The following is a 21,079-nucleotide window of genomic DNA, read 5'->3' on the forward strand; positions in this document are numbered from 1 at the left end:
GTCTTCCTGCGGACCCAATAATTTCTTGTTAGAGGTGAAGTACCTTGTCTTCAATAGAAACCTTCACTGAATATTTGCACTAAAAATACACCTGCAAGTTCACATAGAGTGAATTAACCCTGATGCAGCCAATACTATGCTGGCCACAGGATGGTTATACACCAATTTAAAGCAAGAAAGGATAAAGCAGGCTGGCATTTTATTCTCTGTTGTAAAACAACAACTGTGAAAAGAAAAGAAAAATCCTGTACAAACCTTAGGGCGTATGTACTTCTGTTGAACTGGAAAAATTATGTACAGAATCTCCCAGCGGCCTCGAGGCCCACCAGTACTGAGATATATTTTAGTCTTATCAAAGCTATTTGGGCTTACATCTACATTTCTCAGATGGTTTTCAAACCATGGACACACATACCTTATGAGCAACTTGAGCCTGGATCCCTGCACACCAGGAGGGGTGATTAAACCTGTCATGGGCTGAGCCCATGGTTCCTTTAAGAGAACATTTTTTGCTTCATCCTAGGGAGAGGGAGAGGGATTTCTTTGTGTCTGAAAAGGGAGTAGCAAGTAAAATGCCAAGGCCGCGCTAGTTGAGAAGCGCCTGGCATTTGATAAAGCCTCCCCGGGCTGGTACCAGGGGGAGAATAACAAGTTGCAGCTGTGCAATGTCTGGGAGCGCTCCCCCTCCCTTCAGGAGAGGTGTGGGTTGCTATGGGGTTTCTATTGGTCAGGGTGGGTCTGGTGACAAGGGGGAACCAGAAAAGGATAAAAAGCTTGGGCACCCAAGGATCCGGTCTCTTTCCTGTGGGTGTCAGGAGTCCCGTGTGTGCATGGTGAGCCAGAGCATCTAGGCCGGGCCAGCTGGATGGCGGAGGCTCCATGTGGCCGCTGAGGGAAGGAGTTTAGTTCGAGTGGCGTGAAGCCGAGTCAAAGTGAGCAACAAAGAGGTTGAGTCGCAGTGCTAAATGTTTGTTATGTTTTAGATTAGGTTTGGGTACAAGTGGGCAAGGGACCTTGCCGGAGTTACAGCTGGTGGGTGGTTAAGTGGGGAGTGAGTGAGAATTCAATTGGCTTGAGTGTGTAAAGGGTGAGGGTAAGGTATTAGTCCCTGCTGTCCTGAGTGCGTTATTCTTTTGTCCATGAGTGGACCCTTACGGAAGTGTGTAGTGTGAAGAATAAAAGTGTTTGGTCCCTAACTCCTGAGTGTGGTGTCATTTCCTTGAGAACTTAGACTTCAAAGGGTTAAAAAGCGGCAGTGAAGGGGCGTGTGTCTGGACTGGTTGAGTCAGACCCCCCTTCTCCGGCCAGGGAATTGCTGAGTCAAGCTGAGCGGTTCCACCACAAAACCTTCCTGCCCCAGCGTTTTGCTTCTTCAAATTCACCCACTCCGATGCAGGGGTTAAATGTAAGGCTTTTCTCTCTGTTTTACATAGTGCACTGTATTACCAACCAGAATCAGGGCTGCACAGTTTTACTTTAAAGTAAAAAAAAAAGATAAAAGAAAAGGCTCAGCTACGTGCTATGTAATTAATGCAATGTGTAGTTTCCCCCTAGAGACTGTTAGAAATTGGCTGTTACATATTTAGGCGGTGTTTAGGCCAGTTCTTATGAAATATTTCTGGATCATTAGAGAGCCAAATGCATACTCTGATTTTGACGCCTTGCTAATAAGAAATTATTTGTGGTCAATGTAAAGCTGAACTGCTTACCTAATATCATGTTTGTTTTTTATGTTCATTGACAAGGACTTCACATTTTAGGTGATTTTATTTTGTTGTACTTGCCCAAGAAAATACATTCTTGATCTCTCCCCTCCCTTGGAACAATTCCCCCTCCTCCTCCTCCTCCTCCTCCGCCTCCTCCTCCTCCTTCTCTTTCTCTTCCTCCTCCTCCTCTTCCTTCTCCTTCTCCTCCTTCTCCTCCTCCTCCTCCTCCTCCTCCTCCTCCTCTTCCTTCTCCTCCTTCTCCTCTTCCTTCTTCTCCTTCTCCTCCTCTTCCTCCTCCTCTTCCTCCTCCTCCTCCTCTTCCTTCTCCTTCTCCTCCCCTTCCTTCTCTTCCTCCTCCTCCTCTTCCTTCTCCCTCTCCTCCTCCTCTTCCTTCTCCTTCTAATTCTCCTTCTTTTCCACTATCTTCATTCTTGTGTGACCACCAAATGCCCTTGTTTCCTATTGGCCATGATAGGCAAACTCATTGCATCAATAACATTATGATGAGATGGCTGGTGCCGTGGATGCTTGCAAAGAAAAGAATGTTGCCACAGCCAATAGGATTGCAGTGTGCAGAGTGGGCAAATGAGGCTGTGGACAGTGAGGGCAAAGAAAAAGGGAAATGACGCTAGGAAGAAGTCACAGCCAGGGCAATAGAGAGGTACCAAATATCTTCAAAACAGCAAAAGTGTTTGGAGAGGTTAATACTGCTTTCCAACAAACTACTTGACTACAGAATGGGCTGCATCGAAAGCAAATATCAACATTTAGGCAGTCCTATACTCACTTCCCTGATTCATCTCAATAAGGATTGTTTCTGAGTAGACATGTACAGGATTGGACTATTAGTATAGTCTTTGATCGGTGGGGTACCCCACATTATCAGTGGAGGTTGATAGCTCCAATTCTAGGCTTTAGTCAGAACCAGCCAGAACTCTAAAGGAGCCATTCATGGCGCTGAACCTATTTGGGGGATAGGGTGCAGCACCTTGGATGGCTCCTTTGGATTTCTGGCTGGTTCTGTCTAAAATCTAGGCAGGTTGTCATACAGAGGAGGGCCAGGATCTCTTCTCAATCACCCCAGAATTCAGGAAATGGAATAACGGGCTCAAGTTACAGGAAGCCAGATTCCAGCTGGACATCAGGAAAAACTTCCTGACTGTTAGAGCAGTACAACAATGGAACCAATTACCTAGGGAGGTGGTGGGCTCTCGCACACTAGAGGCCTTCAAGAGGCAGCTGGACATCCATCTGTCAGGGATGCTTTAGGGTGGATTCCTGCATTGAGCAGGGGGTTGGACTCGATGGCCTTATAGGCCCCTTCCAACTCTACTATTCTATGATTCTATGGATTCACAGCCCCACCAAAATTGGGGCCACCAGCCTCCAGTGCACATTATGGTGTCTCCATCCAGCCCACATAGAAAAACTCAGAGTTAATTTCTTTTTAGCCTTCAAAGGCTGTGCATTAGTCCTTTCCTCTCTTCCAACTCTCAAAGGGCAGAAGAGAGTATTTCATTTGCTGCTTCAGTGCCCCGGCTGCCTAGCTGAGACAGGATGGCAAATCTATTGACTCATCCCCAGTCTGCCACCAAGGCAATCCATATGGGCCCTTATGGCAGTGCTCTCCTTGCAAACCGAGATCCCACAATAATGAAGGAGATAATGAATGAGCTTATGAGAAGGGAAATTGAGCTCTTCACACCTGGTGAACAGCGCACCGCCAAGCAGACGCCTGTACCTAATGTAAATTAATGGAGCGTCCTTGGTGCTTAATTGTACTGAAGTAATATCACACCTAATGACCTTAGCGTGGCCTAGCGTTGCTAGCAAAGGAAACAACCCAACCACCAGCCAGCCTGGGACTCTCCAGCCCTTCATGGTTTTTCTCTGTGTCACTTTCTCCTAAATCTCCATCATTAACATCTCTAGGTCTTCTTTTTTTTAATGGAAACAAAGGTTAAAATGGTTTTCTGAAGGAAATAAATCCTAGCCCCTTGTGAATTGCCCTGTTGAGCCATATACCTAGGGGCAAATTAAATGTGACCCCATTCAGATCATTGGAAATTCTGTGAATGGCTGTTGCTGTTTTAGGGTAAATAGCAGCTAAGGAGGCCCAGTCGGGATTGGAACATCAGTAGGGGGTATTAAACCCTTTGGCCACCAGCACTGTGGTCCTGATCCAGATCAGGACCCTGTACCCACTATTTGTATCTGGAGCAAAAACCTTGGCACCAATGGGGATTTTCCTCTCGGTGCAATTAGCAAGCGTGGAGCCTGTTATTCCAGATAAGGACTGCCACAGGGACAAAACATCTGAAACCCCTGTCAGCTCCTATTCATGATTTCCTCATCCCACCCTAAGTGCTGTTATTTACTCTAAAGAAAACCCAAAATCATTCCCACTATTGCTAATTGCAATAATTGTGTCGTTTCTAGTTTGGCCCTCACTGGGACTCTGGGTGTGGCAACAAGCTCTCAGGTTCCGCCACTGAGAACCTGGAAGATAAAGTATGAGGCATACGAGCAACATGTTTTGGGAGGGGGGGGCAAGAGGCTTTCAGTGGGCAGTTCTGTTCTTCCCAGCAAGTGCTCATGTGCTCTCCATCGGCCTCCAGACACAACCCCCACCCCCAGCCCAGCCCAGAGAGAAGGGACAGGCAAGTGAGCAGGAAGCAGCAACTGGCGTTCTTTCTGTGCACCGCCATGGTTTGTGCTTAGGGATATCCAGATTTTTGTGAAATCCATCCCCTGTCTGTGTCATGGACTGTGTGGTGTCGTTCCATCCAGTGTCTGTTCACAGGCGGATTCAAATATTTCTTTTCTGTTATGCAGAAAAACAAGCAAATAATTCCATAAGAGGGTTCGCAACAATTTACACAATTCATGTTAGCACATGTCATGTGTAGCCCTGCTCCCCCTGGGTTGGAAGAAGGTGTTTCAGGTGATCAATCAGAATCTGAAGTAGAGGAGTCAGTGCCAGAAACAGGCCAGCCTCTACCAGTGGGAGAGGAAGCTCTCATGGGCTCTTCAGCAGCTGGTGGTGAACCCTCTACAGAGTTTATCTCGTCAAGGGCAAATAATACACAGTCAGTGGGAAGCCAACATTCTTCCGAGGGGGAGAGCACAGAGAGGTTAGCCGATCCTAGAGTATGCCACAGGCTAAAATGGGTGGAGCAAAAGGAAGGTGAGAGAAAGTTGGCCTGGTTCGTGTTGTGTCAGAAGCCGCCTCAGAACTAGTCTCTCTGATGTTAATGCGTCTTAGGAAAAAGCTTTCCATTCTTCTTCAAAGGACAATTGTCTCGCTTAGTTTGCATAGTTTTACATAGGGGAAAGTTCCAAGAGATTTGACTCTCTTCAGATGGGAAGAGATGTTTATTGCTTAAATAAAGCTTTGTAGATTACTTAGCAAGCCTCTTTATTATCTCCCAAGAAGGCAGGAGGTTTTTGAGAAACACAACAGCATGTAACATTTAGGGTATTGTTCCCCATTCCATTCAACTTTCCCCCACTTATAGTTTCCAGCATGGTATATGTCTCACCAGAAACATGCAAATTCCCCTGCAAATAAATGTGCGTAAATTTCAGGGTTAAAAAAAAAAAGTTCTGAATGTCCACGGACTCCATACAGCCCATGGAGGATGGTCCACAGTGGATTCTGCAGGTCAGAACTCAACTTAGTCCATCTCGAATTGGTACTCTCCTTCTGGGCCAGAGAGACCAATGGCAAGAGGAGCAGCACCAAGGGGCCATGGGAGTCAGCAATGGGACCCCTGTTGAGACAAGGGACATGGTGTGAGCCATGCCCATGAGCTTGGGCAGTGAGGAAGCAGGAGCGGGCCTCCCTTACAGTAGATGCAGCTGATGTAGGTAGGATGGCACTTATGAATTGCCAAAGAAAAAGATGAAATGCATGACCTAAAAAGAGGGTACCAATTTGCATAACATTTACATGTCCTCATTTATATGTAAATTTAGACATGATAATGGAACGTAAGAACATAAGAAGTACCATGCTGGATCAGACCGGGGCTTCATCTACACCAAACAGGATATTGCACTATGAAAGCAGTATATAAAAGGCAGGAGCCACACCAAGCAGGATATAGTGGTATCAAAGCAGTATATGGTCTGTGTCAATGGGCCCCAACAGTTGTCAGTGGACTTCAATACCACTGTAAAGCAATAGTGTGGCTCCTGCCTTATATATACCACTTTCATAGAGTAATATCTTGCTTGGTGTAAATGAATCCCAAGTCTCCATCTGGTCCAGCACTCTATTCACACAGTGGCCAACCAGCCATCGGCTAGGGACCAACAAAGCAAGACATGGTGCAACAGCACCCTCTCACACATGTTCCCCAGTAATTGGTGCACACAGGCTTAAATAGAAATAGGAATTCAATCTCACCAATGCGTGGAAAACTCTGGACAGGTGTTCTGTGTGCCTGCCTGCTCAGTCTGATGTCCAAGCTCTACATTGATGGTTCTTTCTGTTTAAACTGGCATTGAACAGGACAGCCTTTCAAACAGAGGACATCTTCAAATTTCCTGACAGTTCCCAGGCAGCCCTTCAAACAGAGAACCCTCCTCTGTAAAAGAGGACACATGACCAGCCTAATTCTGATTGGTATGTGGTGGGGAAAGGGTTAAAGTCCCCTATCTCCCATGCCATGGTCCTGATTCAGCCTCTCCCATGCTGGCTATTTTTTAAAAACAACAACAACAACAACTAGTTTTGCTCTGAGAAGCACTTTGAACCCTTGAAAGCCCTATATAAATGCAAAAATTAATAATGGTGATGATGGTAGTGTAGTTTTAACGTATTTGAAAGCATTCTGTTACTCTAAAGCAGCCTTCCTCAACCTGGAGTGCTCCAGATGTGTTGGACTGGAGCGCCCCAGGTTGAGGAAGGCTGCTCTAAAGGGTTTACCTGCATTTCTTGTAAGCCTGTGTAAAGTACATTCCCCTCACCATGGACTAGCCCCTTCCCACCCTCCCCTAAGGCAGGTCGGCCCTCACTCCATTGATGATGGAATTAATATGGAGGAGCCTGGCTTCTAGGTAAGACGGGATGACTTCCGTGGCGAGTTTCAGCCATGCGACCGCTCTTCTTCCGAGAAACGGATCGCTGCTGCCCTGGTCCCTTCTCCTGCTCTCTCCTTGGCACAAATCCTCATGATTCAGTCAGAAGCTCTTGAAAATCAGCCCATTCATTTCAGCATAATAACTTCCAGCAAGCTGGGAACATAACATTGCAGGCTTCTCAAGTACAATCAAGCACATTTTGTTTCCAGCGTTCTTCTCCCTGCCATCCCATGGATTCCTTTCACCTCGCCTGCTTTTGGGGGGATGAATCTGACAGATGCAGCCGTCGCGGTGTATTTCTCACCCCCACAGGTTATGTGAAGGGTTGCATCCCCTCCCCCAATGTGTACATTGATTGGATTCTCATGAGTTTCACGAAGGTCCTTCAGAGCTCTTTGTGATTCCTCCAAGAACTCATAGCACAGCCAGCTCCAGAGAGCTAGGGAGTGGGGGTGGGGGTTGTCAGCGGCCCCAACCAGCAAAGAGGCAACTGCGTCAACAGTATCACCATTCCCACTTTGCCCAGGGCATTTGAGAAGGCAGTATCACCATTCCCACTTTGCCCAGGGCATTTGAGAAGGCAGGAGGAGATGGGAAAGAGTTTTTGGTTTGAGGGCCCCATCACGTCATGCAGATTAATGGAGCTTATTAAGCCCCCCCCCAAAAAAAAAGAAAATCCTGGAACCCATATTACATATTACACTGGAATCCTGAAACCAATAATTGGGGAAGGGCCATAGCTCAGAAGCAGAGCACTTGCTTTTCAGGCAGAAGGTCCCAGTTTCGATCTCTGGCGTCTCCAGAGAGGACAGGAGAAATTCCTGGCAGTAATCCTGGAGACCCGCCACTAGTCAGTGTCAACAATCCCCATCGTCCCCCAGGCATCTGATGAAGTGGGCATGAAAGCTTATGGCAGAATGGATGTGTTACTCTTTAAGGTGTTTTATTGTCTTTATTGTTTTTTGCTACTACTAAAGTTTCTCTGAGTTGATGTCCATGCAGGAGATAGAGGGGCATGGGTGGGGCATAGGAGAAGCAAGAGGTTTTTTACACGTTTTGAATGTTTACTTTGAGTTTTGAAAGTTGGTATCTGTCTTCAGGCTCCCTCACCACGGTCTGTATGAGATAAATGCCCAAGTGTACTACAGGATGCTTTTCTCCAGTGCACGTGGATGTAAATATGTGCAAACAGTCGTGCAATGCGCAGTCAGACATTTTACATGTTAGGAGGCTTATTATGAACAGAGTGTAAAATAGTTATGGATTTTCTAGTATAAAATTATTTACTTTGCTTTATTATTACAGTTATGTTCTGCCTTTCCTCCCCATTTTTACCCTGACAACAATACTGTGAGGTAGGTTAGGCTGAGAGATAGTGGCCTTAGCTAGACCTACCGGGTCTAGCGAGATGGAGGGGTGAAGATCTTATGATATTTTTATCATGAGATCTCCCCCTCTGTTCACACGTGGCACACGACAATCTCAGAGGGAGAGATGTCGTGCCAACCATTTTTTCTTAAAGAAGAAGATGCGCACGAGTGCACATGCGCAAAAGGTAAGGTGTTTTTTTAAAAAAAAATCCATGCTCACCCCACCCCACCCCTGATGGGCACAGTGCTCCTGAGGAACTCTGCACCCCGTACGCAGGTCCCGGCTCCTTTGCGAGTAAAGAGGATGCAAACAACAACCATGTGGCCATTCAGTGGGCATTTTTATCGCGCTGCTTCTCCTGCACACAGCAGGAAATGGCGGCAAGTTCCCTCACAGCCAGATGAATCAGATTTTCTGGGTCTTTTTTGTGATGGAAAAATGAGCAGAAGGATTGGGAGGTAACGACCGTGCGATAAAACGTTTGTCTGATGACTCTCCTCGTGTGTTCATGTCAAAGGTGGTCTTTTTGACTTTCAGATGTGTAGCTCATTCTCTTACAGTGCCATTCTGTACATATTTACTCAGAAATAAGCCCCATGGAATTCAATGGTGCTAACTCCCAGTAAGTGTGCAGAAGATCACAGTTTTAGCCACTTCACTAGATTACTTCTTGGCATTCCAGTGTCTACTACAGATTTATTTATTTATTTGTAATTGAAAAATGTTAAACAGATACATTCATTCACTGCCAACTTTGGGATATTCATTTCAGCCCTGTTATATATACCCATGTCTACACATTGAGTCAAACATGGGTGTTTCCAAGCAGTTTCATATACGCTCCGGTGACGGGAAGCTGTGTAATCTCAGAGAAAGCTGACAAAATATAGCAACAAATGCTAGTTAGTGTTTCAGATACATATCGAATTGCAGCCCAAACTGAACAATGAAGGTTTCATTAATTTGGAGGAAAACCAGTTGATTGTTTGCAAAAGATGTAATTCTTGCTGGAAGAGTTCCTTTCTTTAAAGTTGATTTAAAAACAAACCAAAAAACGAAAACAAACCCACACACAGAGTCCCAAATGCCAGTGTGTGCTTGTGTTCCAGGGCATGTGGCGCTAAAGGTCAATGCGGACATATAGCTAGCCGTGCCAATTTATTTCAGCCTGAACAATACCCAAGTGGTTGCCAAAATCTGTAATCACAGTAGGAAGAGCTTAGCAGGGGTTAGAGTGGCATGGTTGGTGTACATGGCAGAAGAAAAGGAAGGCGCGTTTGGGGGAAAGAAACCAAAAACGCAAAGGAAAATAATTTCAAAAATCAAATGTCTGTTTTCTGGATGCCTCCTTATCACAAAGAATCTCATTTGGACTTGGAGTGTTTCCAGATCTTGGATTGGATCCAAATTCAAGCAGGATCAACTGCCCTGATCGAAGTGGACATCCCCACTCCTTCCCTCCCATGACAGCGGAAGGATCTACACTACTGCTTTAAAATGGTTTATAACAGTAGTGAGAACTGTTGAGGCCCAGGACACGCTCCCTATACAGTTTTCAAACTGTTTTCAAAGTGTCATATCCTGCTTGGTGCAGATCTGGCCCAGCCCCTCCAGCCCTCCAAAATGCTATAGAGAGAGCCAAGAGACCCCTCTCAATGTGTGTGGGGGGGCGGGGTTCTACAAAATCAGGTAGTGGGCCCTTACATTAAGCTCTTGCTCTTGTGGAAGGCAGATCCTGAATCTAATCCATGATTTTTAGTGTGCCATTTGCCCTGCCTCAAACATTGAATTTTGCAGGGAGTCCAAATGATGCCTTCCATTTGTAAATGCCCCCCATTGTTTTCCCACTGCTTCTTTGGTCTTTTTTCTTATCACACACACATACACACACACACACACACAGAGAGAGAGAGAGAGAGAGAGAGAGAGAGAGAGAGAGAGAGAGAAATCAGTTACAGAGGGAAAGAAGAAATAACTGGAAAATGTCTTTTGATTGTCCATGCTTCGAGCCCTCTGACTGGAAACACACTGAGATATAACCCGATGAGATAATTTTGGAAGAGTGATAAAAGGATGGGTCATCCAAAACCTGGAGGCTTGGAATCTAGGGTGAGACCAGGAGAGGCTCCAGATTTGAGGACATCCATTGATGGGCCTCTTTCTAACTCAAGCAGATTTATCTAGTGGTGGTAACAAAAACAAAAAGCTTTTTCCGATTGGGTTTGATTCCTTGTTCATCAGGCCATATCTCTGACTAGCCATATACTGGCAAATTCAGGCCCATTTGGGTGTAATCCATGCCAGTCAGTAACCTGGTTTGCACATAATGCTACCCCGTGGTTTATTCAACCATGGGTTGTTGAATTCAGAGTTGTTGTGATGTGTGAACCCAGCTGCTCTAACACAGTATAGTTTGTTAATTTAACCATGAACAGCCCAGAAAGACAACCCAGAATTCATTGTTGAGTGGTGAACTCTGAGTTGTTCAAACCATGGGTTGTTAATAAATGTGAATTCAGAATTGTAGATTGTTCATGGATTGTTTCTCCAGGCTACAGGGATGGCAGTCAAGAGTGGTAAAAACAAATAAAAAATAAAAACTAGCCGTTCTGCTTGCCAATACTGCAGATCATAGAATCATAGAATAGCAGAGTTGGAAGGGGCCTACAAGGCCATCGAGTCCAACCCCCTGCTCAATGCAGGAATCCACCCTAAAGCATCCCTGACAGGTGGTTGTCCAGCTGCCTCTTGAAGGCCTCTAGTGTGGGAAAGCCCACAACCTCCCTAGGTAACTGATTCCATTGTCGTACTGCTCTAACAGTCAGGAAGTTTTTCCTGATGTCCAGCTGGAATCTGGTTTCCTGTAACTTGAGCCCGTTATTCCGTGTCCTGCACTCTGGGAGGATCGAGAAGAGATCCTGGGCATGGGGAGATGTTCTGGGCATAGGGCTGACTGCTGAAGTTTGGAGAAAAAGGCTTGGCATGACATGGGGAAAATATAGTCTCCTTGTGGCTCAGTTACAGACACAAATGTAAAGCTAACCTCACACACACTAACTGCTTTGATAAAAATGATGGAGTGACATCTACACCAGCTGGGCCATCACATCCACCAGAAAAAGAGGAAGAAGCTGGAATCAGGCATCCTTCCATTGTGCCAGGATACAGGTCCAGCTGAGAGCACCCAGACCCCCACAATTTTCTCCAGCTCTCATCTTTGAGGTCAATGAGAGGGGGAACAGTAGCCCCGCCATTGTGTTTAGGTGCAGCTCCATGACCTGCTGAATTACTGCCTGTGATGGAGACATAAAGAGCTTCAGGGAACAGAAGATCAGGGCAGTCTAGCCAGGGAAGGCAGCCTGGTGTGCTCCAGATGTTTTGTACTACAACTCCCATAAGCCCTTACTATTGGCCATGCTGCCTGGGCCTAATGGGAGTTGTAGTCCAAAATGTCTGGATGCCACCACATAGCCTATCTCAGGTCTAGTCATACCTGAACAAGAGTTCTGCTGAAGCGTCGCAATCTTTCCATCGTTGGGTCCGGTTTTCACAGAATGAGGCATCAGACCATCCAAGGAGGAAGGTGATACCAGGGTGGGGGAAGGCATAAGGGCTGGGAACAACCTTGGTGTATAGGCATGGCAGAACAGAGAAGAGGCAGATAGGTAAAAGGAAGATTGTTGCAGGGCTGGGCTGGAAGCCTTGCAAGTGAATTGGCCTATAAACCCATTGCAGAAGTGTAACGTGCCTGTTAAGAATTACCAGGCTAAATTATCCTGCTGTGTATATAAAGCTAACTAACTGTTGGAAGCTGCCCAGGGAAGGCTTTTCCCTGAAAGGTGGAATATAAGTATTATAAACAAATAGGTAAGATTAAAGAGGAAATGTATATTCAGTATCAAGGTATTTGGGGGGACCAAGTTGTTCCTTGGGAGGCAGAGTTCCTGAGAAAGTGGAAAGGTGTTATTGGCAGTCCTGGTTAATCACTCTGTTTTAATAGAATAGGGTGGTTTTTTGTCTTTTGTCTTTTTGTTTTTTAAGAACCAACCATCAAAAGAGCATCTGCAGCTTACATATTCAATGCAGGGGGATACAGAACAGTTTATCCTAGAATAAGCCTTTGATCTCTTTTAAATCTCATGTAATTTTCTTTTGGAAACCACTCCTTCACACCAAGTGTTTCACAAGCCTTTATGGAGGATTTGTCCTAACCGGTTATCCTGTGAATCTTGTGTATTGAATTTCATCTTGATTTCCATCCGGTGGTTTAATTAGAATGCAAAAAAAAACCAAAGGAAAAGGTGTGGGGAGCATCCAGGCAAAGCAATTACTTTGGGAATGAGATGAAGGAGTCATAGAATCATAGAATTATAGAATAGTAGAGTTGGAAGGGGCCTCTAAGGCCATCGAGTCCAACCCCCTGATCAAGGCAGGAATCCACCCTAAAGCTTTGTGGATTACCTAGCAGGCCTCGTCATTTGCCTCCCATCGAAAGCAGACAAACAAGACAGTGAGTTCTCATGGGGCCTCACAGGTGCTCAGAGCATGAGTCTGCGAACGTGCCACAGGTGCCTGACTGGGTCCGGAGGGGCAGATTTGGGGGACTCCATTGGACTCTCCCTGAGAGTCACACACTGACTAAAGCAGCTTCTACAACCCCTGTATAAGATAAAAGAGAAACTATAACTGTTGACCAATGTTAGGATTCCTTCTTAAAAAACCTGTAAATAAATGATATGGGGGGGGGGGAGACCCAGAGCCCTTCAGTGCCAATTCTGATGTAAAAACCTGCAGCCTCAAAAATCCCCTGCAGCTATTCTTGGCCACTCAGAGCCATTTCAATTATGCTGAATTAAAGAGGCACCTCACAACCAAAAAGATCCACTGGAGGGAGGCAGGCTGGGGTGGGGGGGAAGGTCAGATCATCTTTTACAAAATGACTCAAGAGGCAGCTGGACAACCATCTGACAGGTATGCTTTAGGGTAGGTTGACCATATGAAAAGGAGGACAGGGCTCTTGTATCTTTAGCAGTTGTATTGAAAAGGACATTTGAGCAGGTGTCATTTGTATATATGGGGCATCTGGGGAAATTTCCTCTTCATCGCAGCAGTTAAAGTGGCAGGTGCCCTGCCCTCTTTTAAATCTGTTCACTTTATTTATTTATTTATTTATTTATTTATTACATTTTTATACCGCCCAATAGCCGAAGCTCTCTGGGCGGTTCACAAAAATTCTCTGGGCGGTTCTAGTATAGGTCCTGCAGCTTTAAATGTGATGAAGATGGAATTTCACCAGGTTCTCCATATGTAAAAATGACACCTGCTGAAATTCCCTTTTCTATGCAACTGTTAAAGATACAGGAGCCCTGTCCTCCTTTTCATATGGTCAACCTAATTAAGCAACAAACACCTCTTCCACCTGAAGAGAGTCTAATCTCTTGGAAACTTCCCCCTAGGCAAAATTATGCAAACTAAGCAAAACAATTGTCCAATCAAGGAGAACAGGAAGCCTTTTCCCCAAACACCCGTAACTTTGGAGAGCCTGGTGTGGAGGCGGGTTCTGGCACAATTCTAGCCTGACCGACTTTCTCACGCCTTCCTTCCACTCTGTGCGTTTTAGCTTCTGGCGGACCCTAGCATCAGCTAGCTTATCAGGGTGCTCTCCTCCAGAAGAAAGCTCACTTCCCACCAAGTGTGTAGGATTTGGCCTTGAGGAGATAAGCTCTGGAGAGGGCTGACTCCCAGCTGGAGAATCGCCCCTGAGAGCTTCCTCCCCCACTGGTACAGGCTGGCTGGTGTCTGGCGCCTCCTCCTCTAGTTCCAAATCTGAGTCTGATTGATTACCTGAAACACCTTCTCCCAAAACAGGCGCAGTAGGATTAGCCATGACACCTGGCAGCTATCTGCTCTCACTCTGGAAATTACTCATTTCTCCCTGTTGCATAAATCCCCCATAAAGGCCCCACTTAGGCAAGAGTAAAGTTGCAAATGTAGCATCAAAAAGAAGCCCACGTGGCTCAACGAGCGGAGTGGACAGTGGTGGCAACAGGGTGAGCGTCCAACGATTTAGGCATGGGTGAGTTTGCCCATCCCTAACATTATTAGATGTACACTGGGGCATAGAGGCTTTTGGGAAGGGTGGCCGTAGGTCCTTTTTGGACCAACATTAGGGTGGCCATGTGTCCTCTTTTACAGAAAACTGCCCTCTTTTTGAAGGGCTCTCCTGTCCAATTCCAGTTTAACGATAAAGAACCATAAGAAGGGAGAGCAGAAGGGGGCCTTGAAGCCCATCCAGAGCACCTGGACAGCAGACTGAGCAAGGTATACCCGTCACCGTCTTCCTAATGCAGTGAGATGTACTGTATTTCAATTTGCATTATTGATACATTTGCACCATGCTTTGGAGCCCGATGTCATGTCTAACCCTACTGCCTCTGTTTTGGGAGAAGATGTTTCAGGTAATCAATCAGAATCAGATTCAGAATTAGAAGATGCAGCACCAGACACCAGCTAGCCTGTACCAGTTTGAGAGGAAGCTCTCACAGGCGATACCCCAGCTGGGAGTCAGCCCTCTCCAGAGCTTATCTCCTCAAGGCCAAATCCTACACACTCGGTGGGAAGTGAGCCTTCTTCCAGAGGTGAGCATCCCAAAAAGCTAGCTGATGCTAGGGTCCGCCGGAAGCTCAAACGCATGGCGCGGAAGGAAGGCATGAGAAAGTCGGGTCAATTACGCCAAAACCTGCCTCTGCACCAGGCACTCTGAAGTTGCAGGCGTTTGAGAAGTGGCTTCCTATTCTTCTTGAACAAACAATTGTCTTGCCTAGTTTGCCTAGTTTTGCCTAGGGAGACGTTTCCAAGAGGTTAGACTCTATTCAGGTAGAAGAGATTTTGTTGCCTAATAAAAGCTTTTTAGATTACTTAGCAAGCCTCATCATTTGCCTCCCATCAAAAGCAGGAGTGTTCTGTGAAACACGACACCCAATTTTGGAGACCTGTAAAAGATGCTTAGATTGGAATTGAAAACCTGAGCTGCCAAACCCAGAGTTTCAAATCTGGTATAACTGGGGTTCACTGTCTGTCTTCAATTTTATCACTCCATGAAACATCCAGGAAAGCAGGAGAGTGGATGATGATGATGATGATGATGATGATGATGATGATGATGATGAAGACAAAAGGGACAGAGGCCAAGGAGGTGCACCATACCCACTCCATAAATTCTGACTTGTAAAACATGGTCTCCTGTATTCAATGTTTGTGCAACTGAGCAGGGGGATTAAAGAGGGATTTGGATTTTATATAATATTTCTTTGATTTTTAGAGGTCATCCTTTTTTTCCTCAGCTTTATCATTCAAGGCTAGCCTGACATTTTAAAACTACTGTTTGACTTAAAGACTCAGTGCAATATTGACCACCACGCACACGGGCAAGATGAGATCTTCGGGAAAGCAAATATTAACATGCACCAGGCGTCCTCTCCCACTTTATGTCTGGGTGTTGGTTGAAAGAGTGACAGTGTCTTGTGTTTCTTTCCCTCCCTCCCACCCCAAACCATCCTCACACCTTCTGCAGTATGGAATTAAGAAGAAGGAAGAGAGAGAAGCAGAGGCACAAGCCGCTCTGGAAGCGAATGCGGAAGGGAGTCTGACCCGTCCGAAAAAGGCCATCCCCCCTGGCTGCGGCGATGAGGACGAGGAAGAAGATGAGAGCATTCTAGACACCGTCATCAAATACCTGCCCGGTCCGCTCCAGGACATGTTTAAGAAGTAAATGGCTACAGACTGCCAGCCTGTCCATGGACAGTAAAGCAATGGATTTCTCATTGATCAAATGGGGAATTTGTACTCGCCACACATCACGCCACCTCTTCCCTCTCCGGCCCCTTCTCATTCACTCGGGCCCCACTCCCCTACCCATCCACCCTCTCCCATCCATTCCTTATTTTGTACATATTCACATCTAGTAGATGCCTCTAAATGGATGTAAAGATTAATGAGCTGCAGTCTACACAACTTTTTATTATTATAAAGCCATAGTTCTACGTATGTTCAATAAAGTCAGGTGTGCATTAAATGAGAGAAAAGGGATGATAGCAGGCTTGCTTTCATCCCCCAGCAGAGGGGGGGGGGGGAGAGGATTCACCTACAGTGAATGACAGGTGGCTTATTATTATTATTTTCTCTTTATGTATTGGGTTTAGATCTAAGTATATCCCTTCTTAGGGCTGAGCTGAAAGTACTCACTGTTTGGGGAAAACGTTTTTGGCAGTGTCAAAAAATGCCTTCCTGTTTCAATGATTTATTTATTAGCAATGCCTGAGAATATGTTTGCCTATTCATTTATATTGTCCTCTCTTGTTCCCTCTACCAATGGGCTTTGTTTGCCCCCAATGACATTATAGGAAAATCTGTTTTGCTACATTGTGTAGTGGTATGGTTTTCACAGTGTGATCCCTGATTGTCTGGGATCATTTATGTGATCAATCAAAGAAGCATTTCCCCTTAATCCTCATTTATCTTTTTTTGCCCTCAGCAATATCATCACATAGACACATCCAATTGGCTACCTAGCAATGTGGCATCATTCTGGTCACTATGTGATCCCTGATAGGCTCTGATCACCTATGTGACTAAGTCCAGAAGATGATAGAAGCAGTAAACAGATAGGAGTAGTGGGGAGATGGTAGAGAAGCAGAGCAGTGAGAGGGGAAATGGTCATTATCAAAATGAGAAAACCATGAATATTCTTATAGTCACAACAATGGAAGTAAGATCTTAACCCTTGCAACATCACTATTTTGGTTCCAAAATTGAATGGGGGGGGGGGGATATTCAGCATAGCCCTACTCTTCTATACAAGGAAAATCTCTAGGTTACATGGAAACAAACATTTGTGCGTGTTTTTCTTACAATTCCCATTATTCCTCATTACTGATAAGAGATAATTTAGAAACTGGACCATTTACTACTGATATTTTCAACCCAGATATCAGAGGGGTGCAAGAGCTGAACACACCTATACTTTATAAATATAATGCCTCAGAATATTCCAGGCAAGTGTAGCTTTGAGAATAGCCATAATAAGAATGGAGCTAGTAAGAATGGAGTTTATTTAGTCTGAAATGTGTTGTCTTCCCTTCCTACTTTAATGAAAGTCTGCCAGGACCTTTCCTCTAGTCCTAAACGCCTCCGGCTTGCTTACAGGCAATCCATCTGCACTATCCAATCAACGCTGCCAAAGTCCTCAAATTATTTCTCATGGCCAATCAGGGTGTACCCCACCAAGGGAGAGCTGTGGGAGCCGTTTCCCATTGGAGATATTCAAGATCCATTTGCTGAATTTTCAATTAAAAAGAAAGTAAGTTTCTAGCTCTTATCTCTGGAGAAACACAGAAAACAATTTGCAGGGCAATATCCCATCTAAGTACTCCTTTGAAGCAATCCTGTTCCAAATTGCTGGGCATTTGTCAGTTAAGCATTTACTAATAATTTAATTCATTTGTTAAAATGAATTGCTAAATGAAATAACATTAAAGGCATCAGGGTGTTTTTATTTAGTCTCCCCCCTCACCACTAATTTGCATTGGCTTATGATATACTCTCCCCACATTGTATCCTTAGGGTCTCCATCACAATACTCCTGGCTATGAGCCTATTCCCAATAACCCTGAGTGTTTGGCCTATTTTTCAACAGCTAGAGCAAAGTTTGAGGACTCTGAAGTCCTCAAAGTTCAGTTCAGGGAAGGGCTGTAGTTCGTTGGTACAGCAGTGCTGTGAGTATAAACAGGGAAGGCATTTTCAGTCTCTGGCATTTCTAGAAAAAGGAGTGAATGTCTGAGACCCTGAATAGCTTTTAGCTTTTACCAGCTTCTGCATAGGTGCAACCTTGATTCTGCCCCTGTGCCAAAATTGGGGCTGCTCGCCTAGTGTGATACAACAGGATGTTCCTCATCCATTGTCCATTTGTAGCACTGCCCAACTTAATGCTGGAATCAGAGCTGATGCACTGTGTGATCTACCTGGCCTAGCTATACCATGGCAGAGCACACAGGTGGTATAGTGCCAAGTGCTTGAATGCTGCCACACTTTTAAAAAAAATAGTAATAATGATTCCCTGCTTTTGAAAAGGTAACACATCAGGGGAGTTTTTTTTCCCCCTGCTAGCTTTCTCCTTGACATGCTAGAGTGCGGTTTCTCTCTTCCCTCCTCTCTTTAATACAGAAGAGCATTCAAATGTTTCCCCACCTGCCATCTAAAGTGGTACAGTTTAGCCACATGTGAGACTGCAGATGGTGGAGCTCAGTTCCACGAAACAGTTTATTGATGGGTTTCCAAGGACATGTTCCAGTTGCTTGATTGTGGGTTGGGCGGGGGGGGGGGGGGAACTGCATCAGTCTTCCTGATCTTAGTGGGAAATGGTCTGCCTAACAGTGGCATGATCGTCATACGATGAGCAGCAATATCAAATATGATTTCTTGAAAGACACACAGCTATTGCCATTGTGACTGTAGTGTCAGACCATACACAGGCCGTTTCTGGAGGAGAAGAGACCATTATGTTGCTGAGTGCTGATTTGACATTTGGGCCTTACCTGTTGTATGAAGACAGATGAATTTCCAACATATTGACCATTTTGAGTGGATGCAACGCCTAAGCAGAAAAAGCTCAATTCTTAGAGCAGATCCACTTCCCATGATGCATTGAAATTACTACTATTAACTACTACTAACAATTTAAAGAATTCAAACACACGCAATTCGACTACAGGTATAGAGAATAACAGACCAGTCAACGGCAGCAGCAACAAATATATCTACTATCTTTCCTAGTCATCACAGGGCCTACAGGGCCCTCAGAAACAATGTCCCTGTTCAGAAGACACCTGGAACCATGGTGGCTAAGGCTTTGTTGTTGACAAAAAAGCCTTAACCACAGTGGTTAAAGCCTTAACCATCATGATTTATTGTGCCTTCTGAACAGGGCCAGTATCTTCTTTGCCATTTCGTAAAGCAATAAAGGAGCAAGTTTGACTTGGCTCCTGGGTTGGGAGTGAGGGCACTACCACTGAGAAGGCCATATTCCTTGTGTCCGGCAACTGCATTTCCAGTCAAGAGAAAGGCCTCACCAGATGACATTATAGCAGGGAGTTTGGGCTTTTCATGAATCATGAAATAGTCACCATTTGCCATGAATTTTTAGTGTAATGAGATTTGGGACTATCAAGTGAAGGAGATTTCCTCCCTCTCCTCAGCTCAGCAGCTTCCGTATTCTACGGTCAGTCAGCAGCTGACATCTGTACCTATGGTTCTCCAGTGTTAACCATAACACTGCTTAGATGTTTTGCAAGTCCATTTCCTTCTCCCACTCCGCTCCCCAATGCCAGGTTTTAAGTTGAGTGCAAAGCCCTTTCTATCAGTGTGTCCCAATTTAACTGACCTGGCTTCCCCCAAAGAATCCTAGGAAATCGGATGAGAATTCTCTAAAAGGGTGGTATGAATTCTCTAAGGGTGATGAGAATTCTCTAATAGTGCTTCCCTTGTCCATCCCTGCCCCATCTTAACAGAACAACAATTCCCAAGGTTCCCTGGGGAAAGGGAACTACTGTTATAGCCATTTATATTTGTAAGGGTGTATATGCCCTTAATCAAAATCTCATAATAAACAAGACTTTAGCTGATTTGGGCTTAGAAGTCTATAATGTCTATGTAATCATAAGCCAGTGTCTTGGCTATCTACAGCCATTTGTATAACATTTTGATTTAAATATTCTGTGTTTGTTTGTTTTTACTCTGTCATAATGACCAGTCCAATCAGCCCCTGCTGAATGGTGAGTTCAGCATGCATTCCAGCTGGTTTTGTCTGTAGCAAAGCTTCTGTCTGATCGTTCCAAGACAAACAGAACTGTTTGCAGCCTAGGGATGTAAGAGAATTTCGTTTCAGTTTGCAAATCATTCGAATTTGCCCTGCTTGCAATTCTGGATGCGAACAAGAATGTATTTTTCCATGATTTTCTTTTTGCAAATTCCCAAACTTGCAATAATGTTGCCGGGGTGGGGGAGGGGACACACATGTTGACAAATGGCCATATTCAAACATGCATTTATTTATTTATTTTAAAAAGACACTTTCACACATCAGTCAATGGAAGGGAGGAATGCGCTTTTTTGAAAAATGTGTATTAAAATGCACACTTTTCCCATCCAAAGGAAAAGAAAAACTGGTTGCAAACTAGAATAGGCGTGAGATGAATTGAGTAAGCAGTGGAGTTTGGAGAATCTCAGCAAGCTTGAACATTGCTGGTTCTCCCATCCCTACCTACAGCAAGGCGTGAAGAAAACAATGACTTCATGATAGGCTAAAACAGACAACTGGCATTGCAGCACAGCAATTGAACTACCAATTGACCACAAGGCCAGCTAAAACTCCCATTCTACATTCTGGTCATGTGAATTTACTTTGACTGAAGCTGAAAAAAGAGACTTTGTCTGAACCAGATCTAATGGGTCTACTTAGCACTCCTGATTCCAGATAGAGCCCAGTGGCATTAACGGAGCCATACATTTGAATGTTTTTTACCTTTAACAAATAAAGATAGACACAACATTCTGCTAGAAAATAAGTAGGAGTGAAGGAGAAGCTGGCTAATGTATTTCTCTCAAATTATCTTTCGGTTGGCAGACTAAGGTCTTAGCTAGACCTAAGGTTTATCCCAGGATCATCCCTGTTCATGTAAATGACACACAGGGGATCTCGGGAGCAGGCAGGGATGACTCCGGGATGATCCCGGGATAAACCTTATGCCTTAAGGCATAAGAGTTGAGCTACATGGTCACTAAGGCCTTAGCTAGACCTAAGGTTTATCCTGGGGTCATCCCGGGGTCGTCCCTGCCTGCTCCTGGGATCCCCTGTGTGT

The 21,079-nt window shown here is 45.0% G+C and overlaps 1 protein-coding gene across 1 annotated transcript in view; it reads left to right on the forward strand.

Moving 5' to 3' along the window:
* The window catches only part of CPLX1 (complexin 1), a 162,702-nt gene extending 146,336 nt beyond the window's left edge, over window positions 1–16,366 (forward strand). Inside the window, exon 4 of the mRNA XM_063129107.1 lies at window positions 15,739–16,366. Coding sequence (XP_062985177.1) covers window positions 15,739–15,936 — 198 coding nt within the window. The 3' untranslated portion in view covers window positions 15,937–16,366. The remainder of the gene's footprint in view (window positions 1–15,738) is intronic.
* Window positions 16,367–21,079: the final 4,713 nt, after the last annotated feature.

Source organism: Elgaria multicarinata, chromosome 6, assembly GCF_023053635.1.
Source record: "Elgaria multicarinata webbii isolate HBS135686 ecotype San Diego chromosome 6, rElgMul1.1.pri, whole genome shotgun sequence".
In the NCBI taxonomy this organism is placed as follows: Eukaryota; Metazoa; Chordata; class Lepidosauria; order Squamata; family Anguidae; genus Elgaria; species Elgaria multicarinata.